This window comes from Myiozetetes cayanensis, unplaced genomic scaffold (assembly GCF_022539395.1).
Source record: "Myiozetetes cayanensis isolate MyiCay16 unplaced genomic scaffold, myiCay2020 scf18, whole genome shotgun sequence".
Lineage (NCBI taxonomy): Eukaryota > Metazoa > Chordata > Aves > Passeriformes > Tyrannidae > Myiozetetes > Myiozetetes cayanensis.
Genome location: NW_026087389.1, coordinates 7,049,085 through 7,070,491, shown reverse-complemented (window position 1 = coordinate 7,070,491; position 21,407 = coordinate 7,049,085). Strand labels below are relative to the sequence as shown.

At 44.5% G+C, this 21,407-nt stretch overlaps 1 protein-coding gene across 3 annotated transcripts in view; it reads left to right on the top strand.

The window, feature by feature from the left end:
• The window catches only part of SYNPR (synaptoporin), a 102,930-nt gene that overhangs the window by 62,195 nt on the left and 19,328 nt on the right, over window positions 1-21,407 (top strand). For all 3 annotated transcript variants that reach the window (XM_050312677.1, XM_050312676.1, XM_050312675.1), the window contains one exon: window positions 11,975-12,099. In XM_050312677.1, the coding sequence (XP_050168634.1) occupies window positions 11,975-12,099 (125 nt within the window). The remainder of the gene's footprint in view (window positions 1-11,974; window positions 12,100-21,407) is intronic.

Below are 21,407 nucleotides of genomic sequence, written 5' to 3'. Positions count from 1 at the left end.
TTGCCTTTCAGACCTTGGAGCAGCCTCCACCACCTCCCCAGGAGTGTGATATCCATTCTGCAAGATGACTTCGGGCTGATGTGCAAACCAGGGCTTTGTGCAGCTGCAGGTTCACATCATTGTGCTTCGGAAGCCTCGTGACTGGAAACATGGGATTAGTGCCAGTGGGATGGAGGAGTCACCATCCCCTTCTAGCAGGTGCATCAGGGCTTGAAAGTTGTTTGAAGCATTATTTTAGGGGTGTCTGGGTTCTGAGAGCTTCATTTCCTTTGAGACCTGTCTTCTTGGCTGCTCCTTTAGCAGCTCAAACTGTTCCTAGAGAAATTCCTTAAACTCTTAAAGAAATTGATTTCTTAAATATCTGGCTCCTCCTGAATGCCAGATACTCTTTTTATAGCCAAGTCCTTGGAAGACTTAATGAGTATTTTCCTCACCTCTGTTAATCCTGTTCAGATCGATAGGCGCTTTACAGGGGGAAAGGTATTTGTGTTGATATTGGATAGCAGCTGCCTGTCATTGCTGGTGATGGCAGGTGGTATTTTATTCTTCATGTCACTCTTGATTAAGAGTTCCGGTACAATTATATGACCATTTTTTCCAGGGAATACTTCCCTGCACTTAGGATGGCAGATGGCAATTTGACCTGGAATTTGGTTTTTCCTGATTTGGCTTTTGGGCTCTCTTTCCCTTGGCAAGCTGAGCACAAATTGTTTCAGGCAGCCATACCCCAGTGAATTCAGCACGTTTGTGCGTGGTGGGCTGGGGACTCAGCCCAGCTTGTCTGAGCAGAACTGGGGTCTCGGGATCCCTCCTGAGCTTTGACCACGCAGGTACAGGATACAGGCATGTGGGAGGAGAGCAATGGGTTGGGGACAGGCAAGAGCCACATCCCCATTCAGCACATCCCCGTTCCTTCATCCAGAGCTGGCATGGGCAGGCTGGTGTAAGATGAAGAGACGAAGCTGCTGCCTGCCAGCACAGCACACGCGTGTCCGTGCACAGGAGGCAGGGCTGCTGCAGAGCCCGGCAGAGATCCAGCTCCTCAGCAGTGCATGTGGTGGCACAGGGGTTGTGGGAGCAGAACTGAGGAGCTTCCTCAGCCTTTATTTAATTCAGTGTCCAGTGCAGATGGAGAGTCTGGCTCTGCCTTAGTTTGCAGTTGTGACCAAAGGGCTACTCAGAGCCCTTGAACCTGCACTGAAACTCCTCGGTACATAAGATCTGGGGCTAGAGATGTGACGATACTGTGAAACTCTACAGCTGTCATGTACGACCTCTTATTTTGGAGGAGGGAAAAAAAAAGGCAAAGAAAGAAAAGAAAATGAGAAAGATGTGCTAAGCCCTTCTGTAGAGACAGAGGAAGAGACAGGTGAACAGCATGGAGCATCTGCAGTGCTGTGCCTTCCCTCTCCTCTCCAGACTGCTGGGTGGGTGCCAGGGCTGTCTGTCCGTCCGTCCATCCGTGCACAGGCTGTCTGGGTGGAGGAACTCTGCGCCACCTGAACGGCTGCACAGCAGCTCATCTGTCACCGAAATTCCCCGGCGCCGTGGCAAAGCAAATATGCTGCAGCAGGCTGTAAAGCTGTAAACATATGGGCACTAACAACAGATTAAGTGAGTGATTTAGTCGAAGGGGCTTGGTAGATTACCATAAAATGTATCTTAATTAGGAAAGCAATCAAACTTGCACGGAGTCAATGAGGATGAAACATCCCTGTTGGCAACAGTGAGTACTCTGTCCCCCATGCCAGGGGATGGGGATGGGCGGTGGGTGTAGCTCATGCCCACTTTGGGGAGTTTGCTGGGGTTTGCCCAATCCAGATGAGGGCAGAGGCTGCCCTCCTGATGAGTTTTTGTACTTTGACCCATGAAACCATCCTGTGAGCTGCTCACAATGAGACTGATGGTGGACTCAGATTCCTTTAACAGCATTAACAAACCAGAAACTGCTGAAGGTGAAAGAAGAGAGCACTTGCACATCTTTCTTAAAACACTGTACATTTACCCAAAGATATATTTGAGTGTTTGCCGTGTATAGCAGAGCTAGTCCCAGATAAAGGATTGGGGCTTCTAAGTGCTACCATAACACAAATAATTAATAAGTCTATCTCCCTTGCTGTGTCCTTATCTTTTCAGTGAGCATGGCCATAATTAGCTTTCACCTGATTCTGAGTTTATAGCATGTTCAATTGCTTTTTCCATTCTGCTTGTGTTTTCTTTCCTTCCTGATTTTAGTGGTCCTGGCTTTATTCCATAGCCTGAATCTACTGATTAAAAAAAAAAAGGCTGGATAATCATCTCCAGCAGTGCAGATGTAAAGATTGCAACAGCTAAAAACATACTGATGCATTAGTGGTTTTATACAAGTGCCTGCTTTTTTTCATGGGGTCTGGGAGGGTTTGAAGTAGGTTGGGAAGTGGCAGCACAGAAGATGTGCAGCAGCTGCTAACAGTTGAGGGAAAGGGAAGGATGTCTGGTTGTCTCAGAATTAAGTATTTTGAACCATGAAGGAAATGGAGAACATTCAGGCGAGATTTTTGGAAAGTGTTTTTCTTTTTGTGTTTAGAAGCAGGTATGAGTACAGATTTCAAGGAATGTGAATGAACATGGAAAAAAAAAAGAGACAGGTAAGAGGTGTGGAGCAGCACAGTAAAGGGAAGAGTGTAGAGGAAAGAGGACAACTTAAGGTGTCCAGATGAAGTGTGTCAGGAGCTAGTGAGATAGAGAACATTTTTGTTTCAATTTAAGGACACTGTTATTAGCATTTCCTAAATATGTTTGTGTTTAGGTGTTGCTTCATATGATTAAGTGTGGGAAGGAGAGCACTGCCATCTCTGGGGACAGAGTATAATAGGAGTGGTGGAAAAGAAGAGGAGAGGGAGGTTTTAATTTTAAAAATGTTTCTTGTTCAAAATGTTCCCTGTGAATTCCCAGAGCTCAGCAAAGCAAATGTTCATTTATAGCCCATCATCTTAATTATTAAAAAATAAATTATTTCTACCATGTGGGCTGATATTTAGCCAGGAGCAAATTCTTATTCCAGCCTTTCGCACAGAGGTGGGTGTCGAGGTCAAAGTCATCTCCCATGGAATTTTCCATCCAAAAACTGGTTTGAGATGAGGCAATGTGGCCCATGTTCGGGTCCCACATGCATGGGATACACTGGTATGGAGGGCTCAAACCATGTTCCAGCATAAAAGGTATCATGGTGAGGCTGGGTTTGGAGCAAGAAGGGAATATCTGTGAAGGACAGGCTACTGAGGGACACTCCTAATGGACCTCAGGGGCCAGGGCTGGGTGGTCCCTGGAGGGTTTTGCAAACATACTGCCTAGAAAACCAGATGTGCTTTTCCAAGAGCAAAGCCTTGTTCCCAGTGGTCCTGCTTGTACAGGCGCTGTGGGACTGAAAAAAAAAGGAAAAAAGGGCCAGACCTGAACTGAAATAGGGCTGCTGGGTGTGTGAGCAGGGATTGGAGGCTCCAGTGCTTAGCAATATGAAAGCACTCTCAAATCCTCATGGGGGAAAAGCTGTTGCGTCGGATTATTAATCCCAAGGGCTTTATGGATTCCTTCCCAAGCTAAATAATTTTCACCCATTTCCTTAAATCTGTTTGAGAAAGGAGACAGAGCTGGTGCAAGCATGTGGGGCGTTGGGTGAAGAGGCAGCAGATGACACCAGAGAGCTGCACGGCAGCCCAGGGAGCTGAGAGGAAGCTACTAATGGCCTCTGATGAGCACAGACGTGATAATAATGAGGTTAATGCCCTTTCATTCACCCAGAAACATCTTCAAGAACGTATAATCCCAGCTAGTCAATGGGCAATCATTAGGTCATAAATAATACAGCGTGATTGAAGGGCAGGAGCCTTTCCTGTAATAATCATTTTCTGTGGGTGCTGACCCGAGGAGGGTTTGGTTGCAGCCCCCACGCTGTGCCACACTGTGGGGACCCAGCTGTTGGAGCATTTTCTGGTCAGAGGAGTGTTCCAGCCTCTCAGTTCCGCTCTGTGCATCTGTCACCAGAGCAGGAAAAATTCCCCTCTGGAGCCCAGGTCTACCAAGTAGTGCTGGGAAAGGAGCTAAAGCTAATGGAAAGAAAAAAGACACAAATTAGGTGAGGAAGCAGTCCCAGCAGCCCTCAGAGTGTTGCCAGGGGACTCGACCCAGCCAGTGGTGCCTGATGGTGATGCTGGGAGAGTTGGGGATGGGGCTGGTCTCTCCAGCTAGGAGAAGTGCCTTGTCCCAGCCCCAGCCCAGGTCTGATTGTATGTGCACTGTGTACAACACTGTTTTTGCAAGCTGGGTTTGTGGTCCCCTGCCACCCAGTGCTGCAGTGGACAGGGTGTGGTGTAGTCTTAGTTGTCACTGAGCCCCTGTGGCTTTATCGACCATCAGGAGCTTAGCAACAGTAAGTTTGGGAGCACTTTCTCTTCACAGAATGCTTCCCATGTGTGGATGTCACTCAGCCATAATGTAAATCCCTGTGATTATTAGAGGGAGTAAATCCTACTTAGTAATAACTTGGGTCATGCTCTTTACGCATTTATTTTACATTGTTGGCCATTTTAAACCCATATGCTTGTAAACCCACCAGCAAACAAGGAAATGAGCAGCCATCCAACCTTTTTTATTTTATAATTAAATGTTTACACGTGTTAGACAATAAATCCCATATAATCACCCTGTAAAGTCTGCACAAAACCTGGGTTTTCAGGAGGGAACAGGAACAGTGTTACGTTTATGCGTTAACCTGACTGTTTGCTGGGTTGTTGCATGTTACATGTTAATAAAATAAGAATTAACATGACCAGTTAGAAAACCTCTCCTTTACCTCACCATGGCTTTCTTTGGTTTTGCCTATGGTGGTCAGATGTGGTTGGTGCCAAAGCAGCTCATGAGACAACGTGGGCATGTGGGGGGACAGCTGGATGGTCGAGAGGAGGGGGACACAGCCCAGGAGTGGCTGCTCTCCTGGACTCTGGGCACTTGTGATGCTCTATAGGCACTGTCACAACGTGGATCCTCATAGAGACCACCATGGTTGTCATTTTTTGGAATGGCTCTGTAAAAGCTCTCAAGCCCAAAAAGGAGCACATGTCTCTGCTGCAGTGACATATGTCACAGCATGAGTCATTCAGGGATTATATGTGCATTTCTAAACATGCCTGTCCAACTTGTGCTCCCACGTCCTTAGAAGAAGGGGACACAAAGGGGGAGTTGTGGAGAGGAAGAGCCATAACTTCCAGGCTGTTCTGCAGCTGGAGGGGCAAAGGGCTGCAGGCTGTAGATACAACTGTGATATATCCCAAATGAGGCCTCGTACACCCAGTAATTACCTCAGGTACTCCTAAACCTGTCTGCAGCACATATCCGTGTCTCTTGTTTCAGGGAAGACTTGTTGCCAATCTGTCAATGTCCTTGTGCAGAAAGCAGTTTATACAATAAATTAAAATAACCCTCAGGCCCTTGTAAATGTTTACCTCAAACCTTTGACTAATGGTGAGAGGGGCTGGGAGAGCTCTGCATCTCTGCCCCGCTTGTGTAAGTACCTTTGTCCTCTTACAACTTTTAATTTCACCAAGAAGAGATGCTCTAAATGTGTCTCTATTTCTTGGCTGTTAACTCTTCCATGCGTGCTGCCAACCTTAGCATTAGCTTTCAACTGTGTGGCTGACCCATTAAATACTGGATGAAACACATCTCATCAGCTTGCATTACATTTTGAACTTAATAAATAGGAAAGGCATTACACAGATTCTGTCTGGCCATCTGGAGGAACAATGTTCTTTACCCCAACGAATGGCTATCTAATCCTCTCATATACAGTTGGGTTTTATTCTATTAAAATATAATGAGGAAAGACTACCATACCATTATGTGGTAGAGTTAAATGGGATTTTTAGAATAATCAATGGAAGATGAATAAAAAAATAAAGGTTTTCTTCAAAGAAAAAGAGAGAAATCTGTCTCCTTAGGATTAAAGTACTGTGGAACCAAATTATTTTAACATGATCTTTACTCACTAAAAATGCCCCTATTTCATTTCCATAAATCTTTCCATTAAAAATCAAATTAAGTATTTTGTGTTTTTTCCATTTTAAAAATGCTAAGCATTAAGTGAAATGCTGTGCTTTGAACAGAGGATACTGTGGGGTTCCTGCCTGCCATGAGGTTAGGTCTTTCCATCCAGCCAGCGGCATCAAGGGCTGCCCTAAAATGCCAAACAGAGGTTACTGCTGCAAATGCCCCAGCAAAGACCCCACAGCCATGTTGAGGAAGTTGTAAAGCAGGTTGGTCTCCTCCAGGTGGGTGGCAGTGGCATATGTGGTTCTTCATGCCTGAACTCTGAGTTGTTCCCTCATCCCTGGGCTTTTCCCTCCACACAGATCAGGTCTGGGCAGGCACAGGAGTGTTCTTAGCAATGCTGCTGTTTATTTATGAGGAAGGGGACACTAAATCCCAGCAATTACTGAAGTATTGCTTTAGGGTTTATTTCTCAGCAGGAGTAGAATATATTTCAGCTTTCTCCCTGTATAACTGTTGGAGGAAAATGACTCCTGCTAGTCATCGCCTCCCCCCCAGCACTGCGTCGGCTGCGATGCCATCCACCTCCAATTCATCAACCAGTCAAGTTGATATAATTAGGAATCCCAAAGTCAATAATCTGATAATCTCCAGTGCACAAAGGCTTGTATGTAGGAGAAGTGATTCCAGGAAGTCTGCAGCTCAGATCCGTGCAGGAAAAATGCCAAATTTTAAAAAAGAAACAGGCAGAGACCCAGAGGAGAGAGCGCTTCCTAATCCTTCACTGGTGACATATTTTGGGCCATCAGCTCTGCTGTAAATGTTTCCCGTACAGTCATTTAGTGCCTTCAAACCTTCCCTTTACAGCCTTAATAATAATGTTCAATTACTGGTCTGCCCTATAAATAAATAATCTCAGTTTAACGAGACGCTGCTGGGTGAGCGATGCCGGCAGCAGGGGGGACGTCTCCAGAGCCCTCGGAGCGGCGCATTCCCTCGGCGCTCCATGGGCACCCTTGGCCACGGTGAGCAGCAGAAAGTGTAAAGCAGTAGAACACTTGGCAAGGGTTTTGCAGTCTCTTTATTATGGCAATATGGAGAAAGGGAAGTCTTACATCCAGAAGTGATGCCAGGAAAATAGGTCTTTTTTTAAAACACTCTGAACATGTAAAATGACTAATAATAGAGTAGGTGTTTTGAATATTTCAGGTTGCTGTTTAAAACTGTCAGGAGTTCCCTTTGGCTCTCCAGTGCTAGGGCAGGAGTAGGGGGCTGGGGGGGCACCTCTCTGGGAAAGTGTCCAGCAAGTTCGTTCCCATTTTCCTCCCTCAACCACAAGGGAAAGCATTGGAGACCAACCCACACAGTGAACTATGCCCCTCACAGCTTGTTTTTGGCCACCGCAGCTCCAGGCAAGACTGACACTTTTTTTTTCAGATCTTGCCATCCTGGAGGACTCACTGAGGAGCCCTCAGGCAGAGCAGGGTTCTCCCCTTTCCAGTGGGATAGATTTGGGATGCGCCTTCAGCACGGCTCCGTCACATCTGCCAGGAAGCTGCCAAAGGCTGCTGCACGGGGCAGACGTGCTCCCGGAAAAAGCAAGTGGTTTATATAGAAGTTTCATCAATTTTAAATGACAGCGTTATCTTCCTACCGGGATGTTTTAGCTGTAACATGTGCTACATAAGCCTTTTAACTCGCCTTGTCAGGAGTCATTCCGCCTTCTCCTGGTGCGCAGAGTGAGCCTGTCGCTCAGCAGGCATTGAGGGGAATTGTTGGAAAGCCAAACACAGAGAAGTGATGGAAAATGATCCCATTTTTCCTTTCCACAGTGGGATGAGTGATGTCCACGGTTGCATGCTGAGATGCAACCGTCTCGTGCACAGCTGGGATGTTTGCTCCCTTAGGGCATGGCACGCCCTGAGTCCCTGGCCACCAGGGATGGCTGGGTTGGAAAACAAGGGGACCAGCCTTGAGTCTGGATAAATAAAAGCACCTAAAGACCGAATTAGAGGATCCATTGCTATTGTGTTGAAGCGTGGCATTGGGAGAAGGGAGCTGATCCCATAAATCACCTGATGAACCTTTCCCTGGCCTGCTCTGGTGTGAGAAGCATGTGCTCTGCTGGGTATTATATTGCTGTTTTTTTCTTAAAGTGCTAAGGAGCCAACCGAACTTTAAAACATGTTTATCTGATTTGACAGGGAAGGTTGCTTATTGTTGCACAGTATTGTAAAAAATGTAATTTCTGTTGGTTTAAGTTAGACTATGGGATTTACATGAGTTCCTGACAAAAATATACCAAAGTCCACGCCAAGGCTGGAAGTCATAGAGGGAATATCACTGTAAGAGCAGCAGGGGATGGGATGCTAATCTCCATACGGAAACTCATTGTCTTGTCACAGATGTATCTGAGTCCATGAGGAAGAAGTGTGATCTTCAAGGCAGGCTGGACTGGACATGGGAGACGTGCATTGCTCCAGTCTGTGCTGGGAAGCACAAAAAATGTCCCTTCCTCTCTCTTTCCCATCAGTCTATGGTCACACTGGGTGTGTTGGTAACTGCTTCGACAGTGTACACCTAACGAGTGGGATGCTTGCTTAGCATGTTATCCCACACAGGAATATGGGGTAAACACTGATCCAGGCTGTGGGCAGATGTTTTCCATTTCCCTGCAAGGGTCCAGGCACATGTGAGGGCACCAACCTGCAGCTGCAGGAGGGATGGGGTGCACAGGGGATGGCAGGGTCTGCCTTGCTCCCGTGCCAGCGGGCAGGAGTAGCCTGGCACAGCCATGGCAACAAGGATTTGTTGCCTCGAGGGCACCCATGTTTCTCCACTGCTGCTCCAGGGAAGCCAGCACAGGACTGGCTGTCGGGGCTGAGCTGTGGGAGGCAGCAGCCATGCGATAACCAGAGGTAACTGCATGCGGGGGAGATTTATCTCATGCGAAGGGGAGAAGCAGTGTGCAGGCACACTGCTGATAGGAGTGGTGCTGAGTGTGGATTTATAGGCAAAGAGTAAATAGGAACATAGGGAAACACTTTCCCTTTCTCCATAAACTTTTCAATTTCAGAGAGGCCAGGTTCAATAAAATTATCTCGCAGATGGAGGTTTTATTGAATCTGGCCCATAAAGCTCCCATTATGGGGTTTACAACTGCCATTTACACAAATCCTGCTATAATAAAATACAGTGGTGTTTACAGCATCCCTGAAACTGCCATAGAATTACTGTGTGCACAAAAAACCAGCGAGTAAATCTTGGCTTATTGCACTGGGCACTCCTCTAACAACATCAAGTAGCACAACCTGGGGCGGGGTGGGGGGAAAAGGGAAAATGCAGAGGCAGGAGAGAAGGATAATTACACCACTGCTTGGCCAAGGTACCCCAGGGAAATACCACTAATTTACAGCTCTCACTCTGTTCTTCCTTGATGCAAAATGTAAATAGGCTTCCAAAAGGTGCTTGGTGTCCTCAGCATGCAGCTGTGGGGACTGGCTGGGCATTACTGGCAGCTGGGTGATCCCATCCATCAGCAGCCTCTGATCCAGCCATGGCAAGGAGCCAAACTTGAGTTGGCTGAGGCATTGCTGAAGTTTGGTATAAAAGTCTCCAGCTGTGTCCTTTTTGCTTTCCCACCTGCCTTGTGGGTGCAGACTGGGTGAGTGGAGCAGAGAGTGTGCTGAGCAAGGGTGGGAGCTGGTGGTTGTGCCTGGAGAGTTTGCTGAGCAAGTGAAGGCATCTGAAAAGCTTCTGGTTAAGAGCTGAACATGGAGCTAGAGGGTGAGTAAAAGCTAAATTTGAACTATCTGAGGGCCAGAGACTCCAGGTGCCTGAGTCTGCTGTCAGAGATGCTCTCAATAGGAGAGAGTTAGAACTGGGAACTCTGGAGGAGATACTTTCTGGGAAGGAATAGCCTGAGTTGTGTTTTTGGGCATGGCTCTTTGCCCTGGGTCATAAAACATGGTGACACCCATTATGCTGATTTCCAATGCATTTCAATTGCATCTCTTTCCTCTGCTTATCCCCTTCCTGAGAGCTGGTGATGGCTCTTCCTTTATGGCAGGTCGGTCTCAACCCAGAGGCTTTCAGTTCCTACTTTATATATCACTGTTAATCTTTGTGCCTCTCTATGTACCTGCAAAACATTCACATTTGCAACTCTGTTAATTAGGCCAGAAAGCAGGTCAGCTTTCTCTCCTGTTCTCCTTAATATATTGTTTTCTTGCATCACCTCACAAATTAACCTGAGGTGATTAATGTTGATTTTCAGTGCTGTGCTACGTGTAAGGGCAGAAACTCTTTTTTTGTACAGAGGAATCATCTCATTTAGGATGAAGGAACGCTGTTTAAGTTATAGCGGCACATACTTAACAAGTCAATTCGTAGTAGAGTTCAGCTTTCCTTTTTTTTCAGCGAGCTCAGGAAGAAGAATTGATTCAATCAAAGTTTTTACCAACTTTCCTCCTCATTGGGTACCTAAATACCTTTGCAAAATCTATCCTCCATATGTGATATGCCCTGATCACACTGGAAGTGAGTAGTGGAGGGGACCTTGCATTGTTCTCCTGTGTGCTCTGTCATGCTCAGCACATCACCCTGCAGCTGGGGAGGGTCTCCCCATAATAGGAACCACCCCTATAATCTGGCAGTCTCTGGGGAAAAGGTGCACAGGCAAAACTGCTTCAACAGCTGAAACTTGGGGCTTTGCTTCTGCTGTGAATTGGAAGAACTAAGATTAATGGTGTGTTTTGCAAAGCCCTGTGCCACAAGAATAGATCTATTTTTTTTCCTATTTATTGTATTCTTCAGTTCTTTATTCTGCCATTACATCTACTTGCAGCATAATTTTTCAGTGTCCAAAACCATGTTTTCTTTCCCAGATGTGTGCACTGTTTGTCTCCTCAGGGTTGCTGACGTTCAGCTTATTTAATTGTGGCTGGAATCGGGCATTTGCTTGTCATTTCCCATATCTGCCCTTCTGTAGATCTCATTGTAACTCTGTTAAAGCTGATGGAGTTGCTTCAGAGCTACAGTGCTGCAATCAACAAAATCTGACTTGTTCTTTAATTTAAATTACAACTGCATAAATGAACTGTCCCCACTTCTGCTCGAGGTCTTCCAGGGAAGCCTATGTCAATGATGTTTTAAGACACTTATGCCTGCTTCCGGTTTCTCTGTTTGAACCCTTGGTATAAATGGTGATGTGTCTCTGGCCTGCACACTCCCTCCTTCACTTTTTTAATCCTGGAAGATTAAGATGTAGTATGGGTTTGCATCATACCCACCCAAGCTCTTTGTTCCTTTCCAGTTTGCCTGATTTTTATCCGAAGTTTGGAAATTGTTTTTCTGCTTTGCTGTCAGTTTCGTGCACCTCTATATCCATCTTGGATTATGGTAGTGATTTAGTAAAAATAATAAACTAAAAAGTGTTTTTTTGGCAAGTCATACATCAACTGGAAGAGGGGGAACACAATTCTGTGTTTTGCCATGCAGTGGTATGGCAGCCACTTCTTGGGCTACTCTGGTTGCTCCTTGTAAATGCTTCTTCAAGTGTTTCTGTTTTGGTTAAGACTGACTCATTATGCTCAGTCAATATTCATCCTTCTCTTCTTGTGCAGTCTCTCCTGTCAGTGGGATGATTTAAAGAGCTGCCTGGGTTGTGAATCCAAAATGGGGTTTAAGACAGAAGGGGAGGGCTGAGATGCTGGGCATGGACAAATGGTGGTGATTCTGTCTGCGTGGCAACAGAGCTTCACTTTTCATGGTTCTTTGCATCTGCTTTTGGGAAGGGTGCAAAAGTACTGTGTGACAGTGCTCTGAATGCAGGGAGTGATGGATGACCTGACCCCAGGGGGGCTGGTGCTGCAGCAAGAGCTACTGCATGGATCTGCTTGTGGGGGTTGCCGTAATGAAATAAAATAAAAATGTTGTTTGTTTTTGACAGCTTTTTGCAATCTTTGCGTTTGCAACATGCGGTGGGTACTCTGGAGAGCTGCGCCTCAGTGTGGACTGTGCAAACAAGTCAGAGAGTGACCTCAGCATTGACATAGCCTTTGCCTACCCCTTCAGGTAACCCCGGCTGGCTCGCGGCGGTGCGTTGGCAGGGAGGCGCTCGGGGGCTGGGGTGAAACCTGGCTGCAGTGGGGTGTCCCATCATTTATAGCAGCCTTTGATTAAACAATTTAATTAAACACCAATCTGGGGTTCCTGAATTTTTCTCACAATGTCGTTTAGGCTCTGGCTGCGCAGGAGGAATGAGCCTGGCTACGCCTGGTCTGGATGGGGCTGTGGGAACCTCTGGGAAGTGGGGGCTCAGCGAAGGAGAAGGGAGCATGCAGAGCCCTAGGAAGGCCAGGACAGCTCAGGGAGGGGAGAACGGCAGGCAAGGAAAAACAAAACAGCACATTGGCCCAAGGAATAAAATGGGGATAAAATATCCATTAACTGTAGCGTAGCCATTAGCTAAGCTGGAAATGAGGGAGGATTCCCATCCATTGGAGTAGCAATGGTCTGAAATAGCCATTCCATGGGACAGGGGAAGCAAAAAAACCAAAACCAGTTTGAACCATAATTTTGAAATGCTTTTGAAAATTTTACTAATTGCCTGTCTGCATCTTTTGGTGCCTGAGTGCTTCAAACCTAGTGATTTAAGAAAACAATTTTTATGTTGTTTAAGTACATCTGAAATCTGTGGTATTTAAATGTATTTTTATATATACATAAAATGTTCATGCTGTTTAAGATCCTACTTCAAAAGAACATCGACAGTCTTCTGTTTCAAGAGATGTCAAGTCCACTGTAGAAACTGCTCACTTCTATATAAGTGATTTCTTCAAGGAATTGAGATGATTAAGAAGAGAATGTATAATCCAATCTCAAGTCTAGTACACTATGACTCTAAAATTATTATGCTTCCTTGGGAAATCACATGCTGTTTTGCTTATGATTGCTATGCACAGACCAGACTTGAAAGCATCTATTTCTTTAACATGTTCTAAAATATAGCAAATTCCAAACAGTGGGAACTGAACTTGATTCCTTGAAATGTTGTTCTTGTTTGACACATATTTATTACTCAAAAAAAAAGTCACATTTCCTGGTATTACAAATGTTTATTTTTGTCTTGAACTTGTCTACATTTTCTTTCATTTCTGCTTGGTATGCCTAAGAGAGATCCTGAAAATTGAGTTATGTGAATTTGTAATTTGATTCACTTCCAAATAGGTCATTTCTCCAACATTCATTACAAATACACCCTACAGTGAAGTGCTTTTAGTTTGCATGATTATAAAATAGTATTTTATGTTAAAAGTTAATAAAAAGGAGAGAAGTAGCCATCAAGTATCTCCTGGTGTTTTACCAGGCAGGTTGACCATCTCTCCCAGAAACAAGTAGCTGGATCCGCAATTTCCCACAGTCTTGCTTATTAGAAAACTGGAATAATTGATGGGTAATTGTTACATTCCAGCATGTTGCAAAGATGATGCAAAATAGGGCTTATCTGCAGGAGGGATCCAGCTGAGGCTGTAGATGGCCCTTGAACTCAGCATGCACAGGTGGGGTCTATGGCGTATGCAGTGAGGTGTTTGGCTACATGGTATAAATACATCTGAAATGTGCAGGTGAGAAGGGAGATGACACTTATCCAGATGCTGTTTTGGGAGAAGCATAAAGATACTCTGGTTTTGTGCAATTTGGGATTTTTGTATGCAAACCTGAGGCACATGCAAAATGTGTCCAGAGATGTGCAGAATAGATGGGGCAGCAGATGCTGTGCCTGGAAAATCTGGCCCAGTGCTACCTGTGGAACTTGGTGTCATATTATTGTTTTACCTAAATATTCCTGTGGCTTTCTCATGTATTTGCCCTTTCTGCTTTTCTCCAGTGCTCCCTCCACCGAGTGAAGGTGAGATGCCCTAAAAAACAGAAATGAGATTAATTGGGAAAGGTAACATCTCATAGTAGAGGAGTGAATACCCTTGGAAAAAGCAGACACTGTTTAAGTTCAGGCCCCCTCATCAAAACCGTGCTCCTGAGGCTCACATCCCTGCATGGGCACGCAGGCTTTGCGTAGACAGGATGAGTTTCCCACCAGTTGTCTTGCATTCAGATCTGAATAAGTCCATCTTCGCATGGCATTTTCCTTCCAAATGCCTTCAGAGTCCTGATTATTGGCTGTCAGCTGGGGGAGGTGTAGGTGGAAGGAAGGGATGCTGCTGAGCACCTGACACCCCCACTGCTGTTGTGGCTGTCAGCAGTGACAAGTTGAATACCTGAGCACTGTTTTTCATGAGCTGCTCCTTCCAACATGATTTGAAATGAAGAAAGCCATGCAGCTGTGCTACCAGCTGCTTTTGTTCTTGTTGCTGTGAGTTTGAGGCTTTGTTTTCTTCTCCTAGAAGATGAACTGCTAGACCTTGGTGAGTAGATGATGAGTGTCAAGAGCTTTAAGCAAGTAAACAAAGTGGTAAGGCTCAACAGGGCAGCTTGGCAAAGCAAGAAGACTTGGATGCTTTGGAAATGAGACTGAAGGAGCCTGAAAATGTTCCCAGTAAAGCAAGATCAGAGTGGGGATGGAGTTTTCCAGATTGAATGGAGGGGGCACTGTACTTGTGACCATGTGCTGCTGGGGCCCATCACCTGAGATAAAGAAAAGAAAGATGCAGGAGGGCAAAAGCAGTTCTAGTGGGATCTGGGGATGTGTGATTAAAACATACTGAATGCCAAGGCAACTTCAAACCAGTGATTCATGTAGCCCCAGGCCAGTCTTGAACGTACTGAAGAAGCATTGCACTCCACAGCAGGTAGCTCCAGATGCTTCTGAAACAAAGGAGCATCTTCATACCCTCTTAAAAAATCTGGAGCTTTTTTTGTATCTCCAGCCTAAAAACTTCACAAGTCTCCAGCGAGCAATATAAATTAATTCAAGAGAAATAATTAATACTATTAGACAGAGCTCTGGGCTCATGCTGCTGGGGTGTGGTAACCACAGAGGAGTCTCTCCAATGTCACTGCTGGGTAATTGACCCCAAATCTGTCTCCACCATCTCTTCTGGAACAGGACATGAGGTGGATGCTTTTCCATCCACAACTAAACTAATTCATTTAAGCTTCCTGCAACCCATATCCATGACCCTGTAGTCACCCTGTAATGTGGAAATAAACCTGTAGTCCAAACCCTAATACCCTCCGGTAGTGTCTCCTGGACCTCTGCCACACTTTTCTATGGATCCTGCCAGACTCTTCCATGCCCAGGCTGATATTCATAAGGATGTTTCAAATATTCACCCAAAGTTTTCTCTCATTTCTACCTGACTCTAGTTTTATTATGAAGAATTTCTTTCCTTCCTTATGCTTTAAAGCACAAACCAGCCATTGTTCTTGATACCTGTATATGCATTTCAGAGGCTTTACAAGTTCAAATATGGGAAAAACTTCTGATTCCACACTAGCAGTTTTTGTCAGCATTAGGATCTGTGTTTGGTACAGGATCTGTTGCTAATTTGGCACACATTAGGATGTTCTTCAGTTTGACCCTCACCCCAGTAATGATTCTTTGAGGGGTGGGGGGGAGGAAGTCAGCATCTTGGAATTGTTTGTTCCTCTTGCAGTCCATCACCCTTTCAGATTGGATTTGTCACTCATCCAAGTGCCCTGAAGCTATTTTTTTTTCTGTAATAAGAAGCCTGGTAAAGCTCCTGTTTGTTTATTATTTTCTCTGATCCCAGCAACATTTTTATCTTGTACTTTGCTATTCCTTGGTGTTGCTGTGATAGCAAGTGATGGAATAGTATACCTACTCCGCACATATTTGTTGCTGGTATTCATTGTTTTAAGGTGCTTTTTCACCAGTCCTCCTAAAATCTAATTTTTTTGATTGCTTGACTTACTGAGTCTATACCAGAGATTTTTTACTGCATAATTATTTGTCTCCCAAACATAATGTTTTAATTGTAACTGGCAGAGTTGCACTGAGAGGTTTGGGCTTCTTCAACTGCTGATTTAAATGAACCTTTGCACAACAGAAATGCTCTCATGATGATGTGCTGTGAGAGGTATTCTTTGCTGCTTCGTGGTTATCTCCTGTCCTGGCCAGGGGAGGAATGCTGTGCCTGTGGGTGATGCTGATGAGGTCTGTGGCTCTTGTGAATCCCAAGAGTGGAGATGTGCTGGATGGACCTGAAGGACAATGGGAAGGGAGAACCATCTTGATACAATCTCGTAACTGTGCTGTCTTTAAAGTCTTGAGGAGGTCCTGGACTAAAATCTCTTTGTCTTTAACTTTTGGAGAATCTTAAGCCCAGCACGTCTTTGTATCACAGAAGTGAGCAAAACAAATGTTTTCCATTTTATTCTAAATCACCTATTAATATCTTTTCAGTGTGCTAGTAAAGCTGTCTCTTGAAGTAATCCTTGCTTTTGAAGGAAAAGGAAATTGTGTTTTATGGGAGTTTTTCATTCACTTTAAGCATCTCATTTGAATAAAGACATTCCCATTGAACACTCTTTAAAGTGTTCACTTCATCTGCATGCGATGGGTAGGCTAGTCTTCCATTTGAAATATGACAGTCAGATCTAAATTGCCTACTTAGAAGTTACAAATTATAATTAAGGAGAAAGCATCTAACTTTCTGAGCTTTGCATATATCTTTCTTTGGAAAAGGCCTGTTTTAATATTAGCACATTGCTGTGTCAGAATGTACTAGCCTTCTATTTTTTTTTTAATCATCCATTTGTAGTAAATCTTGCTTCAGAATTTAGTGAAAAAAAATTTGGCTGAAAGATTTTAGATGTTTATTATGGCTGGGAGACCAGGATAAATGGATAGTCTTTAAACTAAGTAGTTGCCTGCAGCGCTGACTTTCAGTCAACTATGGCAGGCTGTCTTCCCAGACGTCTTGGGAGGGTGAGAGATAGGAAAGAATAAAGTCACTGATTCAGCTGAACTCCTTAAGGTTTGTGTTTTATTTTGGATATGCTCATCTCACAGAAGATACCCCTTCTAGAAAAGCAAACTGGGGGCTCATAAACCTTCTGTGGGTAGATGGAAGCAAAAGCAAGCCAGCAGGAGATGCTCTGGCTTCAGGTGTGCTCTGTGCCAAAATGTCGATGCCCCAGTTCCCGTGTGAATTTGGTAGAGCTCCCAGGAAGGTGAGAGGGGCTGGTTAAAATCTGCATGACCCATTCCTGCTTAACGAAGGGAGAAATCTCCATCCTGGAACTGGCGCTTTTGAGAAGCTGTGCTTTTGCACAAGCAGGAATTGCAGGGACCATGGGGAGGAATTCAGCAGTGAAGAGCACAAGGTGTTGTACTGGATGTCAACAGTGGTTCCTTCTGGATCTGCAATAGGTTTGTCCATGAAAGCTGCATCAGTTTAGTCCTTTCTCTTGCCAAACTGTGACCACCTTGTCAAGCACTGCAGACATGGGGTTAACAGCTGAACTGCAGAGAAAAAGTGTTCAATAATACATCAGTGAAGCTGGAGATTTTCACCAATACCCTGATTATATAAACCAGCTCTGTAGGACACTGAGGGCTTGGTAGTGGCTTTAATTATCTTTCATAAGTTTCATCTGGAGTTTCATCAGATCCCCTGATCTTATCAGTGCTTTTTTTACCTAATTTTGGTCTCTTAAAGAATAATTTGCCTGACCAGGGCTTCTAGGTTTTAACTACTGCTAGTAGAAACTGGAAATTATGCAGATGAGGAAGCTAACATTGCATCCTGCTGAGCAAAATTCAGGAAATCCTTCAGGACACAGATATCTCTAATAGTGACACCTTCGTGAAATTATACTCATATTTAATGTGACCTGATGATGCAAGCTGAAGCATTAAGAAGCATTTTTAACTAGGAAATACTAGTTATTTTGTAGGACTGGCCAGAAAATTGCAGCTCAATTTTTTCAAAAATCTCTTTTTTTTTTTTTCCCAACGGAAACCCAGTGAAAAGATTTTATTCTGTCGTGACGTGAATGCAATAACCTTCTGAGCTATTTAAAGTATGGCCTCAGCACTTCCCTGGCAGTGAAGGCATCAAAGACCTTGGTCAAATTTCTGTACTGAAACAAGTCCATGAGCAATCTGAACGTGGAGCTCGCAAAGCCAAGCTGAGCACCCTGATCAATGAGCTGTTGGCTTAGAGCTGTTTGCTCTTACATTGTCTCCTGGCCTGGGGAAAAGGTGATCCAGGTCTGCAGAATAAATACATTTCTTTGCAGCTTTGAGTAAACATAGTTTAGGAAAGAATATTTCACATTTTTGTAACTGGTTCTAGTCATTAGAGAGTAAATGCCATGATATGACTTTTGCTTGCTTGTGCATGACTACAGACTGCTGAAGTAATTAAAACCAGCAAATCAGAGTTCTCCAATGTCTGAGGGTCTTCACGACTCTGAGGATACTGTCTTCAAACCAAGAGTACAGTAGAATGGAAGAAAATGTGCTTTTTTCTTGGGCAGCTGTGGTCTGTGATAGCAGCTGTCCATGAGCACAATGTACAATTTAATTCCTGTTGTCAGAGTTTAATGAAATCCTTGCTGGTTTGATTAAAACAGATAAAAATAAGGATGACTATGTGACTTTTCTAGTTTTGAGTGCCTCTTCCTGACCCCAATTACAGTCTTCAAAACCCACTTTGTGGAAATCTTCAGGGTTGGCAACTTGGCCAAAGAATGGTCATTACTGCCAGTTTGCACTTTTGTTTGAACTGTGGATAAATGCAAGTACCCTTTTCCCACAAGTGAGGAGTTGGGAGATGCTTCCAGTCACTTGACCCTTTGAGATCTATAGAAAACCACCAGAAATCCAATAGAGCCACATCTTCAGCTTCTCTTTGAGGCTGACCCTGTGTGTTTGCTCCTCAGCACTGTGCCATTGAAGGAACACATCATCCTCTGCCCCCACAATTTGATAGCTGGTCTGAATGGCTTTGTTTCTGGGCCACACTGGTTTGTCCACAGCCAAGAAGCCACAGGCCAAGGGTGGCAAAGCCTTTGCTCAGGCAGTGCTTGAGTAGGTCAGAGGAGGAGGTCTGGCTGTTGATATGTGTAAAATTGTGAAGTCTCCAGTCAACTGCACAACCAGGGACAAGCTGATTGGCCCAGGCACTATTTTTGTCATTTTCCAAATGTTGAAGTTGTCTCAGTTGCTGCTGTCCTCAGCTTTTACTTTGTAGGTTTTACTTCCTTAAAACTTGGAGCAAACACGTCCTTGGGTGATGAGCTGGGGCCATAGAGGAGACTTATCTTTTTTTGCAGCCCTTCAGAATGGTCAGTTCTTGTCTTCTGCTATGGATGTTCATGTGCAAACACTGTGTGGACACAGAGCTCATGGACACATAACTGGAGGGGAAAGTGGTAGCAGCTTTCTGGAGATGGTGTCTGCTGCAGATAAGGGAGAACACTTCCTTAAATTGTAGAGCTTTTCTCTTGGCACTCAAAGCCATTGGAGTCTTGATGAATTTGGATGGTCCAGTTTATCCAGACTGGCTGATTTTTCTTCACAGAGGCTATATTTTATGCTGAACACTCTTTTAGTGCCAGAAAAATTCTTCATTAATTCTTTAGGCCAAATTTGTTCTTAAATTGGAATTCACTTTTGGATTTGTTAATATATGCAGCTTTTTCACAATTTGAATTTTTAATATATATTCATGAATAGTCTCTGTGGTATTGTGCAGTGATGGTGTTTTATCTGTGCCTGCCACAAAGGCTTTTCCTGAAAGTCATACTTTAGACAACTTCCCTTGCAAATTTCTTTTTGCACATTTTCATGCTGTCAGTACAGAGGCAACCAAAGCAGAAACCTTTCAGCTTTGCTTTGTTTGGCATTTGATCCCATACCCCAGATGGCGTGTAGTGACCCAGCTAGGGAACAATCAAACATGTCCTTCCCCTTTTCCCTGCTCCCAAATGTTTCACCAGGACCGTAGGCAATGGGACATGTGGGGTGTATTTGGTCTCCTCTCACACCTGGATTCTATGTGAATTTATTTACCAAGAGTTTAATGCAATATTTCTTATTCAGTAGGCTGTGGAGAGGATGGGCATCCAACCCCATCCAGCATAGCCCCACTCAGTGCCTGTCCTCTCTGGATTCACACTTCCTGGACTATTCAGAGTGTGAAGGTGCTGGTTAGTTTGTCCACAGGTCCATTGGCAGACCTGCAGGTCTCCTTAGTTCCTGCCCTGTGGGCTCCTCAGCCTGCACTGGAACCCTGAGAAAAGGATCTGACATGTCCCTCCAATGTAAATAATTGTGACTGGGAGTTTTATTGGAGTCATGCCCTAAAACTCTACAGAGCTCGTTAGGACAATATACTTGAGAAAATTACAGTTAAAATGCAAAGTAATGTTGATATACAAAGGATAAATGTTGCTGCATCTTCTGTAATTGCTCTTCCATTTATCTCAGCTGTCTCGGAGATGAAATTGCTGCTTTCGTGGTGTATAGACCTGGATCAAATTGTTTGTGAACACTGCTTCTCACAGGGCAAAGGATTTATGCTCTCAGGTGGTTCTGGCTGAACACCAGGTGATGCCCAGGAATTCAGAATACTTTTACAAGGAGTTCATAGCCCATTTGATTGTGGATTGTTGTATTGCAGGTGGTGTGAGTACTATGAACTGATCCAAGCAACAGCAGAGAGTGTTGGGGTGCAGGAACGGGGGATCAGCAGTCTCACATCACTCCATGCAAAAACACTGCCCAGGGATTGATACACCCAGGGATTGATAAGAAATTATCTTATTAGATTCAATGGCTATTTAAGGTCTTTGCTTTATGATTTCTATTGCTTGCATTTTATCTGCAGGTGTTTAGTTTTTGTAGATCTTTCTCCATATGGAAGCTTTTGTTCAGCTCTCACAGAGGCTTGTTAGTTTGGAAGCTGATTCCTGTGTCTGTCCAGAGGAGAGGGCAGCAAAAGGGCCATCAGAACTGTGTGTTCAGCCAGGATCTTGTGGTGGGACCAGGTAACATTGGACAGTTGTGTATGTGGTGATGCAAAGGCATGCCTGTCATGTTTTCAGGCTTCCTAATTTGCCTTATTCCATGAACATGATGACTTTTTTTTTAAGGATAATTAAGGGTTACCTTCCTTCAGAGATAGAAGCTAAACTTTCCAGGGACTAGGAAACAGTTCACCCCAAGAACATAGCTCAGCCAGGGGAAATCAGAGCATAATGCCACCAGTCTGCACCACAAAGAATGTAAGTGCCCAATCTGGGAAGGTATTTGGGTTGTAAAAACTGGTGGAGCATGTCTTTGAGCGCTGTGCTCTGCTTGCACAGCAAGTAAAAGCATGTGTTCCTGAGAAGAGCTGTGAAAATATCTTGGGAGATAAATCTGGGCCTTGGATGTAGGTTTGGAAGTG